The 18959-nt window shown below is 41.8% G+C and overlaps 1 protein-coding gene across 1 annotated transcript in view; it reads left to right on the top strand.

Annotated features, from left to right (window-relative positions):
* Nucleotides 1–18959, top strand: part of ITIH2 (inter-alpha-trypsin inhibitor heavy chain 2) — a 325176-nt gene that overhangs the window by 295014 nt on the left and 11203 nt on the right. The window contains exons 18-20 of the mRNA XM_078677093.1: nt 1234–1432; nt 3175–3347; nt 6663–6774. Of these exons, the coding sequence (XP_078533219.1) occupies nt 1234–1432; nt 3175–3347; nt 6663–6774 (484 nt within the window). The remainder of the gene's footprint in view (nt 1–1233; nt 1433–3174; nt 3348–6662; nt 6775–18959) is intronic.

Genomic DNA, 18959 nt, shown 5'->3' with positions numbered 1-18959 from the left:
TTCTATCACCCCCAGTTTCATCTCTTAATTCTCCTCCTCCACTCAGTCCAATCTCATGTTCTCACAGAGGAAACTCAGAGCGGTTATAAGCTGCTCACTTGGCTGTTCATCACTTTGAGTTATGAGTGACATAGAGCCAGATGTATCAAGCGTTTTTCCCGTTTTGTGAATGGGGAAAGGGCTTTTGGGATGTGTCATCCCAAAAGGCATTTGCAAAATAGGGAATCGCAAAAATTGTGATTCCCTAATCTGCGAAGCCATTTAAGGAATCGCAATTTGCAATTCCTTAATTGAAATGCAGGAAGCCCAAAAAAATTGCGGCCTGCTTTTAAGGAATCGCAAATTACCACCAACTTCAAGTTGGTGGTAATATGCGAATTCCATGAAAAATGCACTTGTTTGCATATTTCAAGGTGCCATGTGGCGTACATACATGCCCTTAGGGATTGAATGTGCGCCGCATGTACACACATGCACATTCCAGGGGTGCAACAGGGTGTGCATTTGGCACCCTTAAAATTGCATGCGCATTTTGCGAGTACCTATTGGGTACTCTCAAATTGCGCATGCAATTCCCATTCATTCCTATGGGCCTCTAGGCCCATAGGAGGAATAAATGGGAAGCCATTCCTCATTTGCGACTCACAATTTGCGAGTTGCAGGTAAGGAATATGTAGGAATCTTAATTATTATTGCAAAACCTACATACATTTCATTTTGCAATTCCATAATAGCGCATCGGTAAAATTCGCTTTTATGGAATCGCAAAATCCAATAATGATACATCTGGCCCATAGTTACTTGTCTGTAAAGATGAAAACCACTTCTCGCCTACTTTCCTCTACATGCAACAGACCTCCCCAAATTGAACTGTATGGAATCTATTATTATGTGCTATCCTCTGTTCACAAAGGGACAATAGCAGAACTGTAATCTGTAATTCTACAAATATCATCTAATTAGTAACCTGAGCTTTCAGTTCTGCATCTTGCTCACACACATATTACACCAGAAGATGTGTGGTAAAAGAACTTTATATAATCCGCTGCGAATCAAATGACACTATACAGATATGCAACTGTATCCAAAGTCAAATATAAACAATGGAACATCAAACGCTCACTGAATTTCAGAGAATTTTTGCCAAACCAGTTGATGTTGCAACTCCTGCTTAACTTTTCAATGAAATGTATAACTTTACAATAACTTGTTGTCTTGTATCTATTTTCATAGGCGTTGTGGTTAATGGACAGCTCGTTGGTGCCAAAATGATGAAAAATAACAAACTGGATACATATTTTGGAATAGTGGGGATTAATTTTAGAAATGAAAATGTGAAAATAGAAATCACCACTGAGAAAATAAGTCTCAAATATTCATCGCAATTCATCATCATGTCCTGGGCTGAGACTAGTCGCATAACACATGAAAGGTGAGTGAGGCTTATTTTTCATTATTATTCAAGCACCTGCACTAAAGGCGTGTGCTTTCTGGTGAATTGATTTACATGCAGTTCTAAGAAACAATCAAACAGTTGGACTCCTGATGTTTGGAGTGTATAAGGTGTCCTTGAATGTGTAAAAACATACATGATTTTAATATCATCATAATCATACATATTTGCTGATTTTCTCAATACAATGGCAGTTACTCTGAAACTACAAAAAATGTAATGTGGTATCCTTAACTTTTTATGACACTGCGGCGGCGCAAAATAATGCGCCATTTTGAGCCATATTTACAAAGTGATGCATCTAAGCAGATGCGTCACTTTGTAAACACCTGCATCAGGTTTATTGTATGCTGGGTGGACATTCCCCCACAATAAAGAATCATAGAAGTGGCGCAGTGAAATCAATGAGATTTCACTGTGCCACTTCTAGGACGCTACTGCTTCAATATCTTACCCCTGCCTCACAGCAGGCGAAAAACTGACGCTGGCCCTTTCACATGGGGCTTGCCCCTTGCGAAAGGACACATTGCTGGAGTTGCGTCTGTTTTTAGAAACACCTAAGCCATGTCCCATTTTTGTTCCTACAGATACATCAGAAATACTGACGTATCTGTAACTCCTTGCAACCTGGAACACCGTAGATAAAATACGGAGCATCCATCCTGTCGCAAGGAGGGCGCAGTGAAAACTGTTGCATTGCTGGTTTCACGCAACGATGAAATAGTTTTCATAAATAGGCCCCATAGTTTTTACTTTGTATTTATTTAATGCTTTTTCAATTGCGTCAACATATGCTGTAAGTTTTGCTGTTCTATATAATACTTGCCCTCAACAAAACATGGTTGTTTATAATACGTATTCGCCAGGTTTTCCTTGAGGTTGTAGGGCAGCTCCTTTCGCTTTAATGAATTGCCCACAGAAGCACCAGAGAGGGAATGCCAACTTACTTACATCAATACCTGACAAGGGTTGAGTTAAGTAAATTGGGGGGCATATTATCAAGGACAGGCGATACATTATCGCCGCTTTTATCGGCAGGAAACTGCCGATAAAGCGGCGATAATGGCCTTGATAATATGCTCTATGAATTCCAATCGAAGCCCATGTTAGATGTGAACACGAATTCCAATCGAAGCCCATGTTAGATGTGTTCACATCTAACATGGGCTTCGATTGGAATTCATAGAGCATATTATCAAGGTCATTATCGCCGCTTTATCGGCAGTTTCCTGCCGATAAAAGCGGCGATAATGTATCGCCTGTCCTTGATAATATGCCCCTAAATTCTGTCCCTAGTTATAAAGTGATATAAGAAAAGCGGAGATCAAGCAGACGACAGTTAGATCTTCCAGGGCACAACATCTAACACATTGGGAGTAAATAAGGATAACAAATGAGCCCAGGTCTCTGTTGTATCAACATTCACCTGAGCGCTAAAGCACTTGCCTCTGTAATCCGCTATCGCCCATCTGTCAATCATTATGCTTTGCTTCAGTTGCATTTTCACTCTTTTGGGCATCGTATGGAATGACAAGCAGCATGTAATAAAGAATGTTATCATTAGCGTAATCCACCTGAGCTTCTGCGTAAAAACAAAAATCAAGGCATTTGGCTACCCACTGTCTTTTATGTTATATAAATTCCCAACATTATCTTGCAGTTTTAAGCAGATTATATGACGAAATAACACCTTTGTCTGTCTTCATTCTGTTTCTTAATAGGTTGACCGTCTCCGTGCAGAAAAATAAAAATGTTATGATAACTATGAATGAGGAATTGTCTTTTGTAATCCGTTTACACCGGGTCTGGAAGAAGCACCCAGTTAATGTTGACTACTTGGGAATCTACATTCCACCCTCCAACAAGTTTTCGCCAATGGTACACGGATTGTTAGGTAAGCTGGACAATATCTCTGGTTCTTTCCTCCATAGGGACAGCATAGAGATGGATTATAATAGTGGCACAAATCTGACTCAATAAATCCTACACAACAAAAATTTGAAACGTTACTAAGTCAAATCTGAAAGCTAGAGACTATGTATGGGATTGTAAGGGCTATTATTTAAAAACTATGAAGGACCACCTTTTTTTAAAACTGTGCATTGTGTGAATGCAGCAGATGCAGTGCATATATTTAGTGTCTAGCACATTAACATTCAGTGTGACATTTCAAATAGGTTGCACCAAGCACTGGTGAGCAAATCCTCCCTCCACTTGCCCCATAGTACATTGTAGAATAGCTGCTGGCTCCACATTGATAGTTAACACATTCTTTATGGAGTAGCAGACGTCGGAAGTCGCTTGTGAAGTGGTTCAGTCCTTGGGTGCCTTAGCCCTATGACTCTGTTTAAAGGCAAGTGGCCACAGCTAGGATGTTTCTTAGATTAGTCACATGCATATTTAGAAAAAAAACATTTTGCAATCTAACACATAGCATTCGGATCATATGTCTTTAGCTTTGTCCCTGAAGCAATGTATTGTTTTAGTGCTCAGAATTCTTTCTCATAATTCTATCCCCTTTGATAGTTGCCAGAAAGTGGGTTCTCAAATTGGGAATGTAATAAATACTCCTTGGGTAGGTCTCAACACAAGTCTCAGTGAAACTCCACTCGATCCCAGGTTGTTATGGCAAAAACAGTCAGCAATTCCCCAGAGAACTGCTTGTTAAGTTTAAGAAGCACAAAGAATTTGAAAGTCATTAAAACAGTACATTAATAACATTAATAACATTAACATTAATTTTCAGTTTCTAAAAACAGAGAAAATGGCAAAAACAGAAATGGCAACAAAACACTCCAAATCAGAGAGAGGAACCAGTGATATACAGCCTGATTCATGTAGCCAATAGCGCTCGCAAAAGGGCCAGATTCTGAGAATCTGGCCCTTTGCGAGTGCGATTTTTGCATTTGGTATTCATGATCCCAAATGCAAAAATCGCTATTTAAGAATTAGCAAATATGCGAGGAATAGCATTTAAGGAATCTCTATTAGAGATTCCTCAAATGCTATTCATGACACAATAAAAAATAGCGATTTTGCACTTTTGGGGCGGCTATTTACCGAGAGGTCAGACCTGTCGGTAAATAGCAAAAACTCAGAAAAATGCTTTTAAAAGCATTTTTCTAAGTTGCATGTTGCACACACACATGTCCTTTGGACATGTGTGTGCGCAACACCTGTTCAAATGTGCATTTTAGGGGTGCTACAGGGCGTCCTTTGGACACCCCTGGCACCCTTAAAATAGCTATCTTATTTGCGAGTAGAAAATTGCTACTCGCAAATAAGGGATACTCCCCATTCATTCCTATGGGCCTCTTGGCCCATAGGAATGAATGGGGAGTTTTTGCGAGTAGCAAATTGCTACTCGCAAATAAAGAACATGTAGGAATCGCTATTTAATTAGCAATTCCTACATGAATGCCGTTTTGCGTGTCCTCAATAGCGAATCGCTATGATTCGCTATTAGGGCCACGCAAAACGGCCTGTACATGAATCAGGCTGATAGATTTTTAAAGTTTTAGGGCAATATGAAACTAGAAAAAAGAAAGCACCATTAAAAACTGCCAGTTTGTGGTTCACCAGACCAATTTCAGACCGGCTGCGAGGCAGCAGAGGTCAGAAAAGCCAAGCACGTCATCCTGGCCAACGTTTTACCCTTCTGCCTTTGTCTACTTTTCAATAGTTAGGATCATCCAGCGGGGCAAGGTACACAAGGATAGATTTGTCACCTTGCACCAATTCAAAGTTTTACCTTCATCACATTTGGTTCTTGATATCCTCCAGTAGTGCAAGTGTGGCGGTTGAAGCCAGGCAGGGCTCTAAGTGGTCAGATATATTTACAGTGTGGTCCTTCCCAAACCCATTTTCAGTGATGCATCATGCATCTTAGCATGAAAACCCGTTTTCCTTGCTCATTTACGATGACACCTCCTTTGACAAGCTTCAGGACCCTGTCCCGATCCCCCAGGGGTGAAAAAAAGACGAAGTCCCACTTTTCTCCAACTTCCATGAGGTTTCTCTGACCCTGCCTCCAGCTTATAGGTTCCCAGGGCAGGCATCTAAGCACCAGGTCTCTCTTTAGCCAGGGGTCCTGCAGGAACTGCTTGGATCAAGAGTGTTTCTGCTTTTTGTGTCCCTGAAGTAGGCGAACAGGAGGCCAGCCACCGTTGCAGAGCAGTTCCAGTCCCTGAGTGCCAGCAGAAGTCTGAAGTCCTTGAGCATTTTTTCTTCCAGCAGGTTCTTCTTCTTCAAAGGTAGTCTTCCCATGTCTAGGAATGTTCTAAGGGGGAGGTGACCGTGAGGTGCCCGTCTTATGCCATGCACTAGCCAGTGACTGGAGAATTTATCTCACCTAATCCTGTCATGTTTCTCACTCTATGTCTATCTCCTTTTCTAGCATTTAATCTTTGCTTTATTGTACAAATTCCTAGAAGACATTAAACCAAACATCTTGCCCCTTTCAATCTGAACAGTCTCTGGCTCTCCCTAAACCACTACCCAATTTAGAAGAGCTTACCGTCCTCTGTCAGAGTCAAGATCAGTTTTTCCTCTTTCTGATACTGGAGCCAGAAGTTGGGGGGGGGGGCTCGGATTGGAATGTAAGCAGATCCTGTGAGCCCCATTGATAATGTGCAAGTCAAAAGACTTTAAACTGAATCAGTGGTGCCAAGTGAGAGGGACACTCCTGTTTTGCATGACCTTGATGCAGACCGCTCCAAGCCAGCTTTGCCGGTGGCCCTTCAGGTGTATTCACTGCAGTGACCGTAGAACCCAGAAATTCAAAATCGAGATCTAGCTCCCGCTGAATAGCAACCCTGAACACAACACACCTCAGGGAAGCGGTGTTGTCGATTCATGAGGAGGTTCCAAGTACAGTTGATGATCTTCTCAAACAACATTGCGCCTGAGAAGCTGAAAAGCAGAGTATCATATCAGCCTGAAGTTTTTTTTAAGTGACATAGATAGAAGGGATATTGTTGCCAGGTGTAATGATGAATTAATTTCAAGACACTTGGTAGATTTCAGAGACTGACATTTATTTGACCAAAGTCCGCAGCAGTGTCATGTGATAACTGGCTGACTCAGTGCTTTCAAATCAAACCATTTTGCTGCAGACACATCACAACAGGGCAATACAGTCATGTTTATGCATTCGTGTATTGGTGAATCTCGATAGAATACAGACTTTCTTACATTTCTTTATGTCTAGGCCAGTTTATTCAAGACCCGGAAGTACAGGTGTATGATCTGAGACCAGGTTCCAAACCTGAGAAACCTGAAGCCACTATGGACGTGAAAGGGCACAAGCTCGTTGTTACAAGGTAAATGTTCGTATACATGAAATCTGCACATGACAAAGAGGACTATGTGTATAATCACAATGAACAGCCGTGTTTCAAAAGTGTGTTTATGTGTATATATTTTTCATCTAAGGCAACACATATATTCCATATCCATTGATATATTTCATAAATAGTATTTCAGACTGATATATTTCCTAATTAGTATCCGATTATGTAGCCATAAGATTTACAGTCTGTAAGGGAGACGACAGACAGACAGACAAATGAATTAAAAAAATAGTAAACAGATGCAAAGAGAGAAGGAAACAGACACATACCTGCCAACTTGAACAAAATTCTCACTGTGTGAGGAGGGGCAGGGTGTCGTGCAGAAAAGGTCTTAAGGGGCACTTTTGCCCCCACCCCATCTCTAAGTTCCTTTCTCCAAAACCAAAAAAGCTTGCTATGGCTGGTGCCGATGTCCTGTTCTCCTTAATGGGCTTTGGCAGTTCAAAGCTTCGGAAAACTAGTTGGAAATCCACTATTTATAGTGGTTTTCAGCTCAGTTTCACTGACACCATGGGATATTGGCTTCTCACCGGGTGACAGTGTGATAGGAGCCGGGTGGCACCGTGTGAGTTGGCAGGTCTACTGACAAATGGGCCGGCGCACATCAAGAGGGATAAAGAATGTCAGACAGGAAGATGGTTACATTAAGTTTAGACAAGCACCATTGAGACAGGTAAAATAATGAGGAATCGCTGCAACTTTGTATTTTATGTGCAAGAAATAAATACTAACTAAGATTTGAGAAATATTTAAGGCTGATGAAGCGCAGAAAGGGATAATTGCTTTTAATCAGTGACTAAAACAGATATGTTTCAATGTAAATAAGGATTATGGTTCATGTAAGGAAGGATAAAGAAGTGACTACCAAACTATGAGCCTTATTCAGAGTTTGGTGGATGGGATACACCATCACAAACATGGAGGATATTCTATCCGTTTTATTACAAGTGCATTATAGCCAACTTCACTTCTAATATGGCAGAAAGGATGTTTGCAACGTTTTGACAGAGTATCCCGTCTGCCAAATCCTAAAGAGGGCCCTAAGGAACCTTGGATATGCTGTAGGTCATTTTGGATTCTGTTAAAAAAACAGTAGCACTTATCAAAGAAGGTTATCCTGCAACCAAATATGTTCAGTCACCATCTGACTGAACTCATTTTCAAAACCAACGACAATGTGATGTTTTTTGTTTGACCTTCACACACCCTATTGGTGTCACCCTTCATCATCGTGTCTCATCCTGGTCCCTATTAACCAGGATGGGCCCAACCACCTTGGATATTGGTCTCAATGTGGTATACTAGTGAGAAGATAAGAATGAAAATACCTAAAATTCATCCAAGTATCCCTTGCCTTGACTTGTGTACCTTTGGGATGGTTAATACCATCATTTTGGGTTGCTTGCACTGAATAAAATGTCCTTACACCATAGTGTTTAGTCAACATGTTTCAGCCCTCGTGGATAGGCCACTAATGGGCTGAGGCTTTTGTCAGGACTTTTGTATATACCCTGTGCATTTATTTATGTTTCCGAATGTCGTTTCCAACGTTGTCAGAGTCTTGGTAGACCAATAGACCACAAATAACACATATACAGGCCTACTTGCCTGAATTCTTTTTGCAGACATATATTAATGGCTTTATTGAGGAGAAGATGGCACACATAGTGAGCTATTTTTCACATATTGAAGCATAATCTGGTAACTTAATTATACAAATGAGAGACATGGCACTCATTCTTCACACTTGCATACGAATGATGACTTAATAAGCACCAGTCATGGAGTCATTAAGCAATCGAGGTAACACACATACAGAACATTTTACAGATTAATACCACAATGATTATAACTTTAGATGTGGAGGCCCTGTATGCCAGTATTCCGCAGCATAACATTTTGAGAGTGATCAAAGAACTGTTGAGGAACACTGTATGGAAATATGACATATTTCAGTTTCGGTATGGCCTGTGCCATGATAGTACTAAAGAAGAACTTGTTTACGTTTGATGACACATTTGTTCTACAAGTACAAAGAACAATGATGGGGAGCACTTTCGTCCCAAATTTATCAGGTCTTTAGATGCATTTCTTATAAAGGGATTATATATACCCTGAGGGATACCCATACAAAGAATGCAACACCCTCTGGCACAGATACATTGATGACATCTTGATCATCTGGCAAGGTCAAGAGGAGTATGTACAGCCACTTGTGACCTGGGCCTAATGGATTAGACCCGTACATCAAAAGAGCAGGTTGCAGTTCTGGAAATAGAAATAAGAATTGAGAATGGAAAAATGAAGACTATTACATACAAGAAACCCACAAATGGGAATGAGCTACTTCAATGTCATAGTTCTCAACTCCTGACACTAAGAGAAAACCTGGCATGTGACCAGTTTTTCCATTCATGAAGAAACTGTAGTCATATTTAAAGATTATAAACAGGAGGCCCATGAATTAGCTGTAAAACTACAGTGTAAGAAATAGCCCAAACGCATAATACAGAAGTCCATAAAAAGAGTAAGACACAATAAAAGAGATGTTCTTCTGAAAGCATTTCACCATACTACCTCAGAGAGATTGACAAGTGGGGCTACCTTCAGGCCAGTATTAGATAGGGTAAAGAAGGCGAGTCTAAAGAATTGGTGTAGGAAAATGGACTTTTGTTGCAGTAGCACCCTACAGTTTTTGCCTAGTAACTGATGCAGCTTCAACCAAAAGTGTACTGGTTTCCTGCTAAACAGGTCCTCCGTACTAGTTTGCTGTCCCTAAACTGTACCATTGCTCCACAATTGGCACCACTTTAAGCTCCATGTAAGTCCCAAGTATATGGTACCCCTGGTACTTAGGGTATTGGACCTAAAGAGGGTCCCTAAGGGCTGCAGCATGAATCCTAGCAAGATGGCTGCCGAGTAGGAGCTTATCCCTGGAGCTCACAGGTTGGGGATTACGTATATCGGTAGATATTCCTTTCATAACCCAGCCATGGACTTTACTCGCACTTTCACTCAATACAATCTATACTCGCTTACCTGCTGAATCGTTTTTTGTCCATTGAGCCTCACCTTTGACACTCTCGACAAGATGAATCTCTCCCCGACGACCCCTGACCCTCACCCCCTCCTCTGCTGCGTTGAACATAACAGAACGGTTTCACCTGCGATGGGTGTGTCTCGCCTCGTCCAGTGAGCAATGTGCCCTGCTGCCGATAATCTTGAGGCCGCTGCTGTGGGACGGCCCCAGCTGGGACCTACAGCCTGGAACCAGGCCCTGCTGCAAAGAGAGGTTGGCCCTCTGGCATGGCGCTGTGCCCAGGCCACGTTCTGCTGCTCCCGTACGGTGTAATGACTGGCACCCAGTGAGCAGTGGAGGTGTTACCCTGTTTCTCTGCTCGTTCTTACGCTGTTGCTTGAGGTGTTGTGGCTGCCGGGTCATGCGGTCTGGAGCAGGGATTTATTGCAAGTGGAAGTTTACCCTTCTAGCCCGGCTCGGCTGCTGCTTGAAGGGCACTGCTGTTAGTGAGCCAGCAGCCCGACCTGTAGGGTGCTGTGATGGACCACAGCCCATGACCTACCACGCTGCACCGGCTCTTGCTATCTGTGAGCCCGCCGTCTCGCTGCTGTCTGATAAGGAGGAGGAGGCCTGCAGCCCATGGCCTCTCGGGACGCTCCGGCTCTGTTTGTCTGTTTGAGCCCGCTGCCTGAGTCTGCCTTACCAATGAGGAGCACTGCGATCCATGTCCTCCCACGGCACACGGCACATCGGGCTTCCTGTGGCCGGCTCTGCTCCAATGGTGAGCCAATTAACAGATAATGTGTCCAAATCCCAGATTATTCCAATTTTTAATCTATCGACACACAATCTCTCTGAGGCAGAAATATCTCTCCTCAATAAAGAACTATCTTTTGGTCCCACTATACCAACCAATTTTCTTGACTTACACACAGACATTTTGAGGTTTTTCCGCAGGATCAGACTAGAGGCTTTTTTCCAACTCAATCCCTCTCCCATGACTATATCAAATACCCCCTTTAGGCCACCATCCACCTTCTCTCCCACAGTGGGTAGGGTCCCGCCTGAGGTTATTGCATTTGAGAAAATGGTCACTAAGGATCTCTCATCACTCAAGGAAACTAAAAAATACATTCCTTATAACTTATCCCTTCAAGAAAAGAAAGCTATTAGATCACTTAAATCCGCGGAATCATTAATCATCAAAAGTGCGGATAAGGGTGGTGGAATTGTTCTTCAAGATAGAGATGTAAACACCACTGAAATCCTTAGGCAGCTCTCGAATACTGTTCACTACATGAGACTCTCCACTAATCCTACTAAGGAATTACAAGGACTCATTTCCAAAATAACAACAGAGGCTTTAGAGATAGGGTTCATCAACCAAAAGGAATATTTATTCCTCAATGTTAAAGCACCCAGAACCCCGGTAATTTACACCCTTCCCATGGTCCACAAAAATGTCACAAACCCACCAATGAGGCCCATAGTTTCCGGCTGTGGTTCAATTCTTGAGCCTCTCGGACACTACGTCAAATTTTTCATAAAAGAATTTGTGCCAATCACCCAATGATATGTGAGAGATAGTATGGCTATGGTCAATCTTATTGAAGATGTTCCCTTTGCTGAAGACACAGAGCTACTCTGTACATTAGATGTAGAATCATTATACACGAACACCCCCCCAACCAGTGCCTTGCTTGTCATACAAAATATACTTGAATCTAGACCACAACCACACTGAGTACCCTCAATCTTCCTTCTCCAATTATTGGAGTTTTGCCTTACTAGAATTTTTTTTGCTTTTGAACAACAATACTACCAACAGGTTGAGGGTACGTCCATGGGGGCTATTTTTGCCCCCAATCTGGCAATACCATTTATGGACTACATAGAAACACACACCATACTGTCTCCCACTAACCCCTTCTCGTCTGCAATCTCCATCTGGAGACGATATATAGATGACTTATTTCTCATTTGGTGTAAAAATCTTGACAACTTACACCAATTCACCCATTGGCTTAATAACAACTGCTCCAGACTTACATTCACCAGTACAGTTGACAAATCATCCATATCTTTTCTAGATCTGACTATTTATCATTCTGACGGCTTTTTACATACTAAACTATACCAAAAACTCACAGAACGCAATACATTCCTTAGTTACTCAAGCAACCACCCTAGAGAACTCAGGGACTCATTACCGTATTCCCAATTTCTTAGAATCAGAAGAAATTGTTTTGCCAAGGAAGATTACTTCAGGGAAGCTAGCACACTGTTAAACAAATTAAGGGACAGAGGATACCCTAGGAGGCTGGTAGGAAATGTAGTTAAAAGAGCCTGGTATTGCCCTAGACAGGGTCTACTTAGCCCCAAACCGAAAAACGAGAACACCAAAATTGCTTGTGTTACTACCTTCTCGACGGTTTCTAATGCCCTAAGAAAATCAATACTTAAACATTGGCCCCTACTCAATGCTGGTACACTCAAACTAGAGCGCCAAATTGTTGCTTTCCGCAAAAGCTCTAATCTCTAGGACCAGTTAGTAAGAGCTGCACTGCCAAGTCCCACACAGCGCCAAACATTAGATGAACATTGGAACCAGATCCCTCGCTAAATGTGGTGCCTGTAATGTGTGCGAATACACTTTGGAAGGCAAATCCTTCAATTTTAACAATGTACAAATCAACTGTCATTCATTAACGAACTGTAATACTAGTGATGCACTTTACCCAATTCAATTCCCATGCTCCAAAGTATACATTGGCCCGACCAAACAGAAAATCAAAACCAGGATTGGACAACATCGGAGTAGGGTCCGTTGCAAGACCCTCAACGCCCCTCTGGTTCAGCACTTCATGCAGGAAGGGCATACTGAAAACAACATTAAATGGACTGTCTTGAAAGCCCTCTAACTACCCCCAAGTGGAGGCGACATGGCATTCCTACTGAACAAAGAAAAACTGAGAATGATTATCTTAATGGACAGTATAAGGACTGGATTAAACAGAAATGAAGATTGGACATCTCTGCTGTAAACACTTAATGAACCCAATTTTGTTCCTATTGTGATTCCTTGCTGAATAATGTTTTTGTAATCAAGAAAATCACCATGACTAAGTCTTAAGGTTATTCCAGCACCTTTCAGTTTTTCCGTTGTGTTACCAAATTTGGTTGACTATATGAGGACAGCCAGGTTTACTTGCATTTGATTACCAGCGTCCCCTCCTCATAGTTTGCCTGAAAATACCCCACCCCTCTTCATTACCTCGTGTTCATGTCTTATATGTTCATGTTTTATATGTACTGGATACAGGACTGTATCCCACTGTATATTTGTGCTCTAAAATCCTTTTGAATTCTTCTTATATTGATTAAATTAGTGCCCGGCTGGACACTTCTTTGCTTATAGCACACATTGTTGTCTATAATTATTTTGTTCTCTGAATAATATGATAGGTTAAGGACCACTGTTGCCTTAAAAGCATTCTCTACAGGCCCGCTCAGTTGACAGGGTAAGTGCCACCCTGGTCTCCTAACTCTGAGGCTGGCGATAGCCCCCCATTTTTTTAGCATGATTTCTGACATTCTACGGTCTCTGCTGCTTAGCCTAGCCAGCTGAGATGACATTCTGACCCTATGACGACGACCGAGGTTTCCCATTGTCGCTGAGCTGAGGCCATAGCTCATCGCAACTCACAGCCTGATGGGCCTTAACTTTGCCTGATGGAGGTGGCACCCATTCATTTTTTTTTACTTGCTCTTCTGGATTTCCTGACTACCAGTCTAGCGCCCGCCATTTCATGACTTTCTTTTTGTGCCCTTACTCAAAATGGCCGCTCCTGTTGATTACTTGCTACTAGAATTTTTTTTATCTAACTGGCTCTGCCTTTCTGGACATGTCCCCTGCCTATAAATACCTTGCCTATATATGCTGCCCCTTTAATCCCTCAATCTGCAACCTTTTTGCTTCCTAATCCCTTTATCCCTTCCACCCACCTTCCCCATTTGACCACCATCTTCTCTCTCTCCCTTTCGTCCTCTACTGCTCTGTTTCATGTAGAGGAGTTAGTGGCCTCATTTTTTAAACCTTGAGCACCACCTTGTGGCCTAAATTAGTATCTGAGGGCTAGACAGTTTTTTAGATTCCAGGTGATTGGTGCTACATTTGCATCTCTGGCTGTACAAAGTATTTCCCCACCACATTATTTTGTCCGCGTTCCTTGATGCCGACATTGACGGACGTAACTCAGCCCTCCTGAAGGTGAGCTGGAGGGTGAGGCAAGCGGTGCTTTCCAGTAACACCGGGACTGGTGCGGCCGATGGAACTGTGACGATGCCCCCTGGGCGAACACCACAAATGTTGTACTGACCGTGGAGCCCGAGCTAGCATGGCCGATGCCCGGTGGAGCGGTTTAGGCAGCTTTAGAGGAGATTGGCTCTGGTTCCACCCCTGGGCCGTCACCTACCCAGCCGGACATTGGACATAGTTTTTCCTTGTCTCTCCGCTGTGTTTCCTTCCCTTTCCACCTCTTTCCCCCTTACCGGTTTGCCTGACTTGATATGCATTCCTTACCCCTTTTTATCATTTCCCCTCTCCCTTCCATGCCCCGTTGGACGTGTGTCTTGACTATGCTAGGCGCTAATTACTCATGTTATTGTTTAATCACAGTTTTTTTCTCTTATGTTATACTTGGATCATGTAACTGATGTAATTCTTTGTAACTTGTAATTCGCTGATCCTCATGTAAAGCGCTCTGATACCTCCGGGTCTAACCTGCGCTATATAAAAGTCTGCAAATACATTTTGCCACCCTAAGGAACCCACCACCATGCTCATGCAAACTGCCACAGCAGCCTACGTGTCTTGGTGCAGAGAAAAATGAACCAACTGTGCCCGCTTGCTGCAAGACCCCTTGCAATCCAAGTCCCGGTTCAGGAGCTCTCTGACATGTCCCACAGTCCCCCAATGCAACCTGTTTCCAGGTAGCACCCTTCTCTGTAGCACACAGCTACCAAGCTCACCAGCACCCTGCTCCTGGCTAAAACAAGGCAGTTCCCAATGAACCGCTGGTGGTACTTTGGACCTGGGCTCACTACTCTCTGTAACCCAGAAAGTGAACCCCTGAAACCGACTGTACTGACCATTATACATATATGACTTTTCTTTCCATTGGATTGCATTGTGCATAAAGATGCACAAGTTTGAAATGTTTACTTACCTGTGAAAAGTGATAACTAAAACAATACTTACTCTTGAATGAAATTCTTGGTTATACAACATTCATGAAAAGAAGTGTTATTTTTCTAATTTGGTTTGGGATTTATTATTTGAGTGTGTGTCTCATTTATTGCCTCTGTGGGTACAACAAATGCCTAGCACTACCCTCTGATAAGCCTAACTGCTCGCCCACACTAGCACAAAAGAGAGCATTAGTATTATCTACTTTAGTCTCTGGAAGTCAATGGGGATCCACTGGACTCTCTACACAGTGTACTTCTTGTTAGCGCACTGTATAGAGAACTAGCTTCCTACAATTAGCTTATCCTCAATACAGGCCAATATCTAAGACCCTGTTTGCCTTTGAAATATCTCAGAATTTTAAAGACTGACTTGTCCACCTAGATCAAGGATATGCCAAGAATCTCCAACTAGAAGCTGGAGCCTCCCACAAATCACAGGACATTTTTCTTGTGGCAAGTGTCATTTTTGTCACCCTATCAATCTTAATACTGATTAGTGGGAATAAAAATAAGAAGTTCTTGATGTGATTAAATGAAGATTATTTCTCCATGACTAATCATGCTTCAGCATTAGAGTATGTGACATCCTCTATACATCCGAGTGGATGAATGTTTCGGAAAACATGTGAACCACAACTATTGTGAGACTGATTAGTATTCCAGGTAGCAGGAATCCTCCCATGTTAGTGGCTACTGCTTGACATAACATAGTCAGGGAAGTGATCCTGTTCTCCATATTCCCCTGGTTCAACATAACCTCCCACACATGGATGGCAGTCTTCCTGGCCTGGTAAGTGTACCTGTAATTAGCATGTTGTGATATAACACCCCTTCCCCGGGTGGAACTCTGAGTTATCCCTGATCCATAATAGCATCCATCACTAATGGTTAATAATTATCGCCTCAGCAGAATCTTAGAGCATTCCCATTCCATCATGACATCCAGGATTGTTGCTGCCAAATATCAGATATATCTGTCATTTATTAAATATTTTCAATGACCTGCGGAATGGATTTGAAGCCCACTGTGAACATACAGTCACTACAGATTTACATATTCACCGTGTTTTTCTGTTTACTTAACCATTACACATTATGACATTATTGGGCACAACACTCATCCAACTGAGATCCATTAAAATATGGCCATCAAAAGGAGGAGTTTTGAATGATACAATGTCTCGGGGTTATATGACCTGGGATGCAGGCAGATCCAGCTTATGGGGATTATCCAATCACATACCATGTTGCTCGATCCAGTAATCATTCAGGACCAGGGAGCGTGGTTAAATTTTCCACACCGGCATACCAGGAATACCACAAGATAGAACATGATACCTTTTTGACATCCCAAGTACCCTAGAGATCCTTTCAGGGAGTTGATGACTTACTTCATCCTTCAGGCATCCTGGCTGGAATGGATGTTAAGCTCTGCCGGATTCCTAAAGGAGTCTAAAGTTACGTGTAAGCTTATCCCACACTCTTCAAAGCATTTTTTGCATGACTTGTAGCATTAGGTAAAGTATGCTATGCCTAGGTACAGTATGCATTTTGTGAGTCTTGCATGATGTCAGTGCCATATAACAAACCTACATGTACAGTGGCTGATCAATATTTAATATGCATGTGCAATTTGTTGTGTGTACACTTTTCCCTTATATGTCCTCCTGGCCTAAAGCATGTGAGTGTTCAGATTTGGTTGCCTTTCATGTGTTGCACTAGAGGCTAGCACATTTACATTGGGTGTAGATGTTTATCTCTAGAAGTTAGGGTGAAATAAATAGGGTCCTAAAAAAAACATTAGACTCCCGGGGTAGCTTTGGCATAAAACATGTAGCCCGACTTGAGGGGCCACCGAACGACTAATGTTCAATTTGTCCTTTTAGTGTTTTTTTATCATACCATGAAACTCCATGGAATAAAACATTTACATGTGTGAATTCTTAGTCAATTTAAGTATTCAGAATATCTTCACTTACTACACTAAAGCACCCACCAGCACCACTGACGTACTATCACTGTACATGGGCAGTAAAAAGATATCGTGATAAAAAAGACCCCCCCCCCCCTGAGGTGAGAGGCCTGCTAGGCATTGCACTGCCTCCCTAGCATGATGCTGAACCCAATAAAGAAGCCTGCCAGCTAGGTAGGTGATGGTTCATGTTCCTGAATAGAGGATGTCCTTATTAGAACCTGTTAAATTGCTTTTAACGACTCACACAAGCCACTATAAAAGACCGGTTGCTTAATTCTCATCCCCATCTTACTTATGAATTGGCATAATGTTTGCATTCTTGAAGAGCTTCTATTACACATTGATTCCTTCCCCACAATCCCCTCTTTTTCGTGGACAGCTTCCACGTGGTCCCCCACTCACACACAGAAGCTTGAATTACTTATTTATTTACATGCTTATTTATTAACATTCACAAAAAATACCTTGTGTAAACGGAACTATATGAATGCAAAGAAAAATGTTTAATATAGAACCAAAGTGATCAGTTGCAGATTAAACATTTTTTTATTTATAACGTTTTTATTGAAGTCCCAAAATTGCAATACATTAAGTATATTTAAAACCAGTACATCCATAAAAAGAGATTACCTTTAGGCATAATATTACATTTCCAAGAGTTAATAAATAATACATAAAGCACTGAGAGGTCAGGGACCAATACAAAAAACAGACAAAATAGTGTTTTAACCACATACAAAAGCAGTGACCCCACCTAATCTTATTCAAAATAAGCAGCCCAGATTGTTTCAAACTTCCTAAGACCCCCCACATGTAGTGCATAAGTGCGTTCACTTCTTTTGACTGCTTTCATCTTATGGGCCCACTCCAGGACAGAAGAAATCAGATTGGTACGCCATCTTTGCAATAAAAGTGATCTAGCAACTGCCATTGCAATGTATAGAAATTTAACCAAATGGTCAGGAAGGAGAAGATCTGGATCAAAACCGATAACAATTAACAAATCATTCACTACTAGTTGAATACAACATTCAGTATCCAAGTGACAAAAAATGTCCTCCCAGAATTTCTGAATCCTAGGACAATGCAACATAATATGCAACCAATTGGCTGAAGGATGTTTGATACAGCGAAAACAGTGTGCTGAATGATTGGCATACATTTTTGAAAGGGAAAGAGGGGTTCAGTAAAGTTGCCATTTACTAAAAAGCAACATCCTGCGCCAATTCACACCTTTTAGCATACTGAAATTAAATTTGTTGATAACTGACCACAGAAATGTCTAAATCTTCATGATCCATTCATTTTTTTAATAGCCTTCTGTCCAAGATCTGTCCAAGATCCTGGCCCCTAACTAAAGCTAAACGTTTTTTCCATACCCCAGGTTTTCTACCGGGTGCATCCTCTAAAAGTTCATTAACTAGCTGGTGTTGTGTGCCGATATGGGAAACATCTAATTCAGCAAGGAATTTATGGAGGATGTTGTATGACCCTAGAAAAATAAAATCGTTAACAATCACTTGCGACATTTCAGTCATAGTTAACCATCTTCAGTTCAGAAATTCTGAGACCTTACAGAATCCTGCCGAAGCCCACTTTGAAGTGAGTTCTGAGGATTGTGTGATCCCTGCTAGTGGTAGAATACCAGACAGTAGAGTGGCTGAATTAATTATAGGGATGGAATTTATTTTATAGAGCGCCTGTCATTTCTTAAAAAAACAATGAAGACACTTATAACGGACCAGTTTATGGGATTTAAAGATTAACAAAAGGGAGTGAATCTGACTTTCCCAACACATAAAACTATTAATAAGAAAGTTTGTCTGTGGTTGAGGTTTGAATCTCGATAAGAACTGTGCAAAATAAGCATAGTAATAATCACAGAGGTTCGGAAGAGCTAATCCTCCCTGT

Source organism: Lissotriton helveticus, chromosome 1_1, assembly GCF_964261635.1.
Source record: "Lissotriton helveticus chromosome 1_1, aLisHel1.1, whole genome shotgun sequence".
Classification (NCBI taxonomy): Eukaryota; Metazoa; Chordata; class Amphibia; order Caudata; family Salamandridae; genus Lissotriton; species Lissotriton helveticus.
This window is presented reverse-complemented; position numbering and strand designations above follow the sequence as displayed.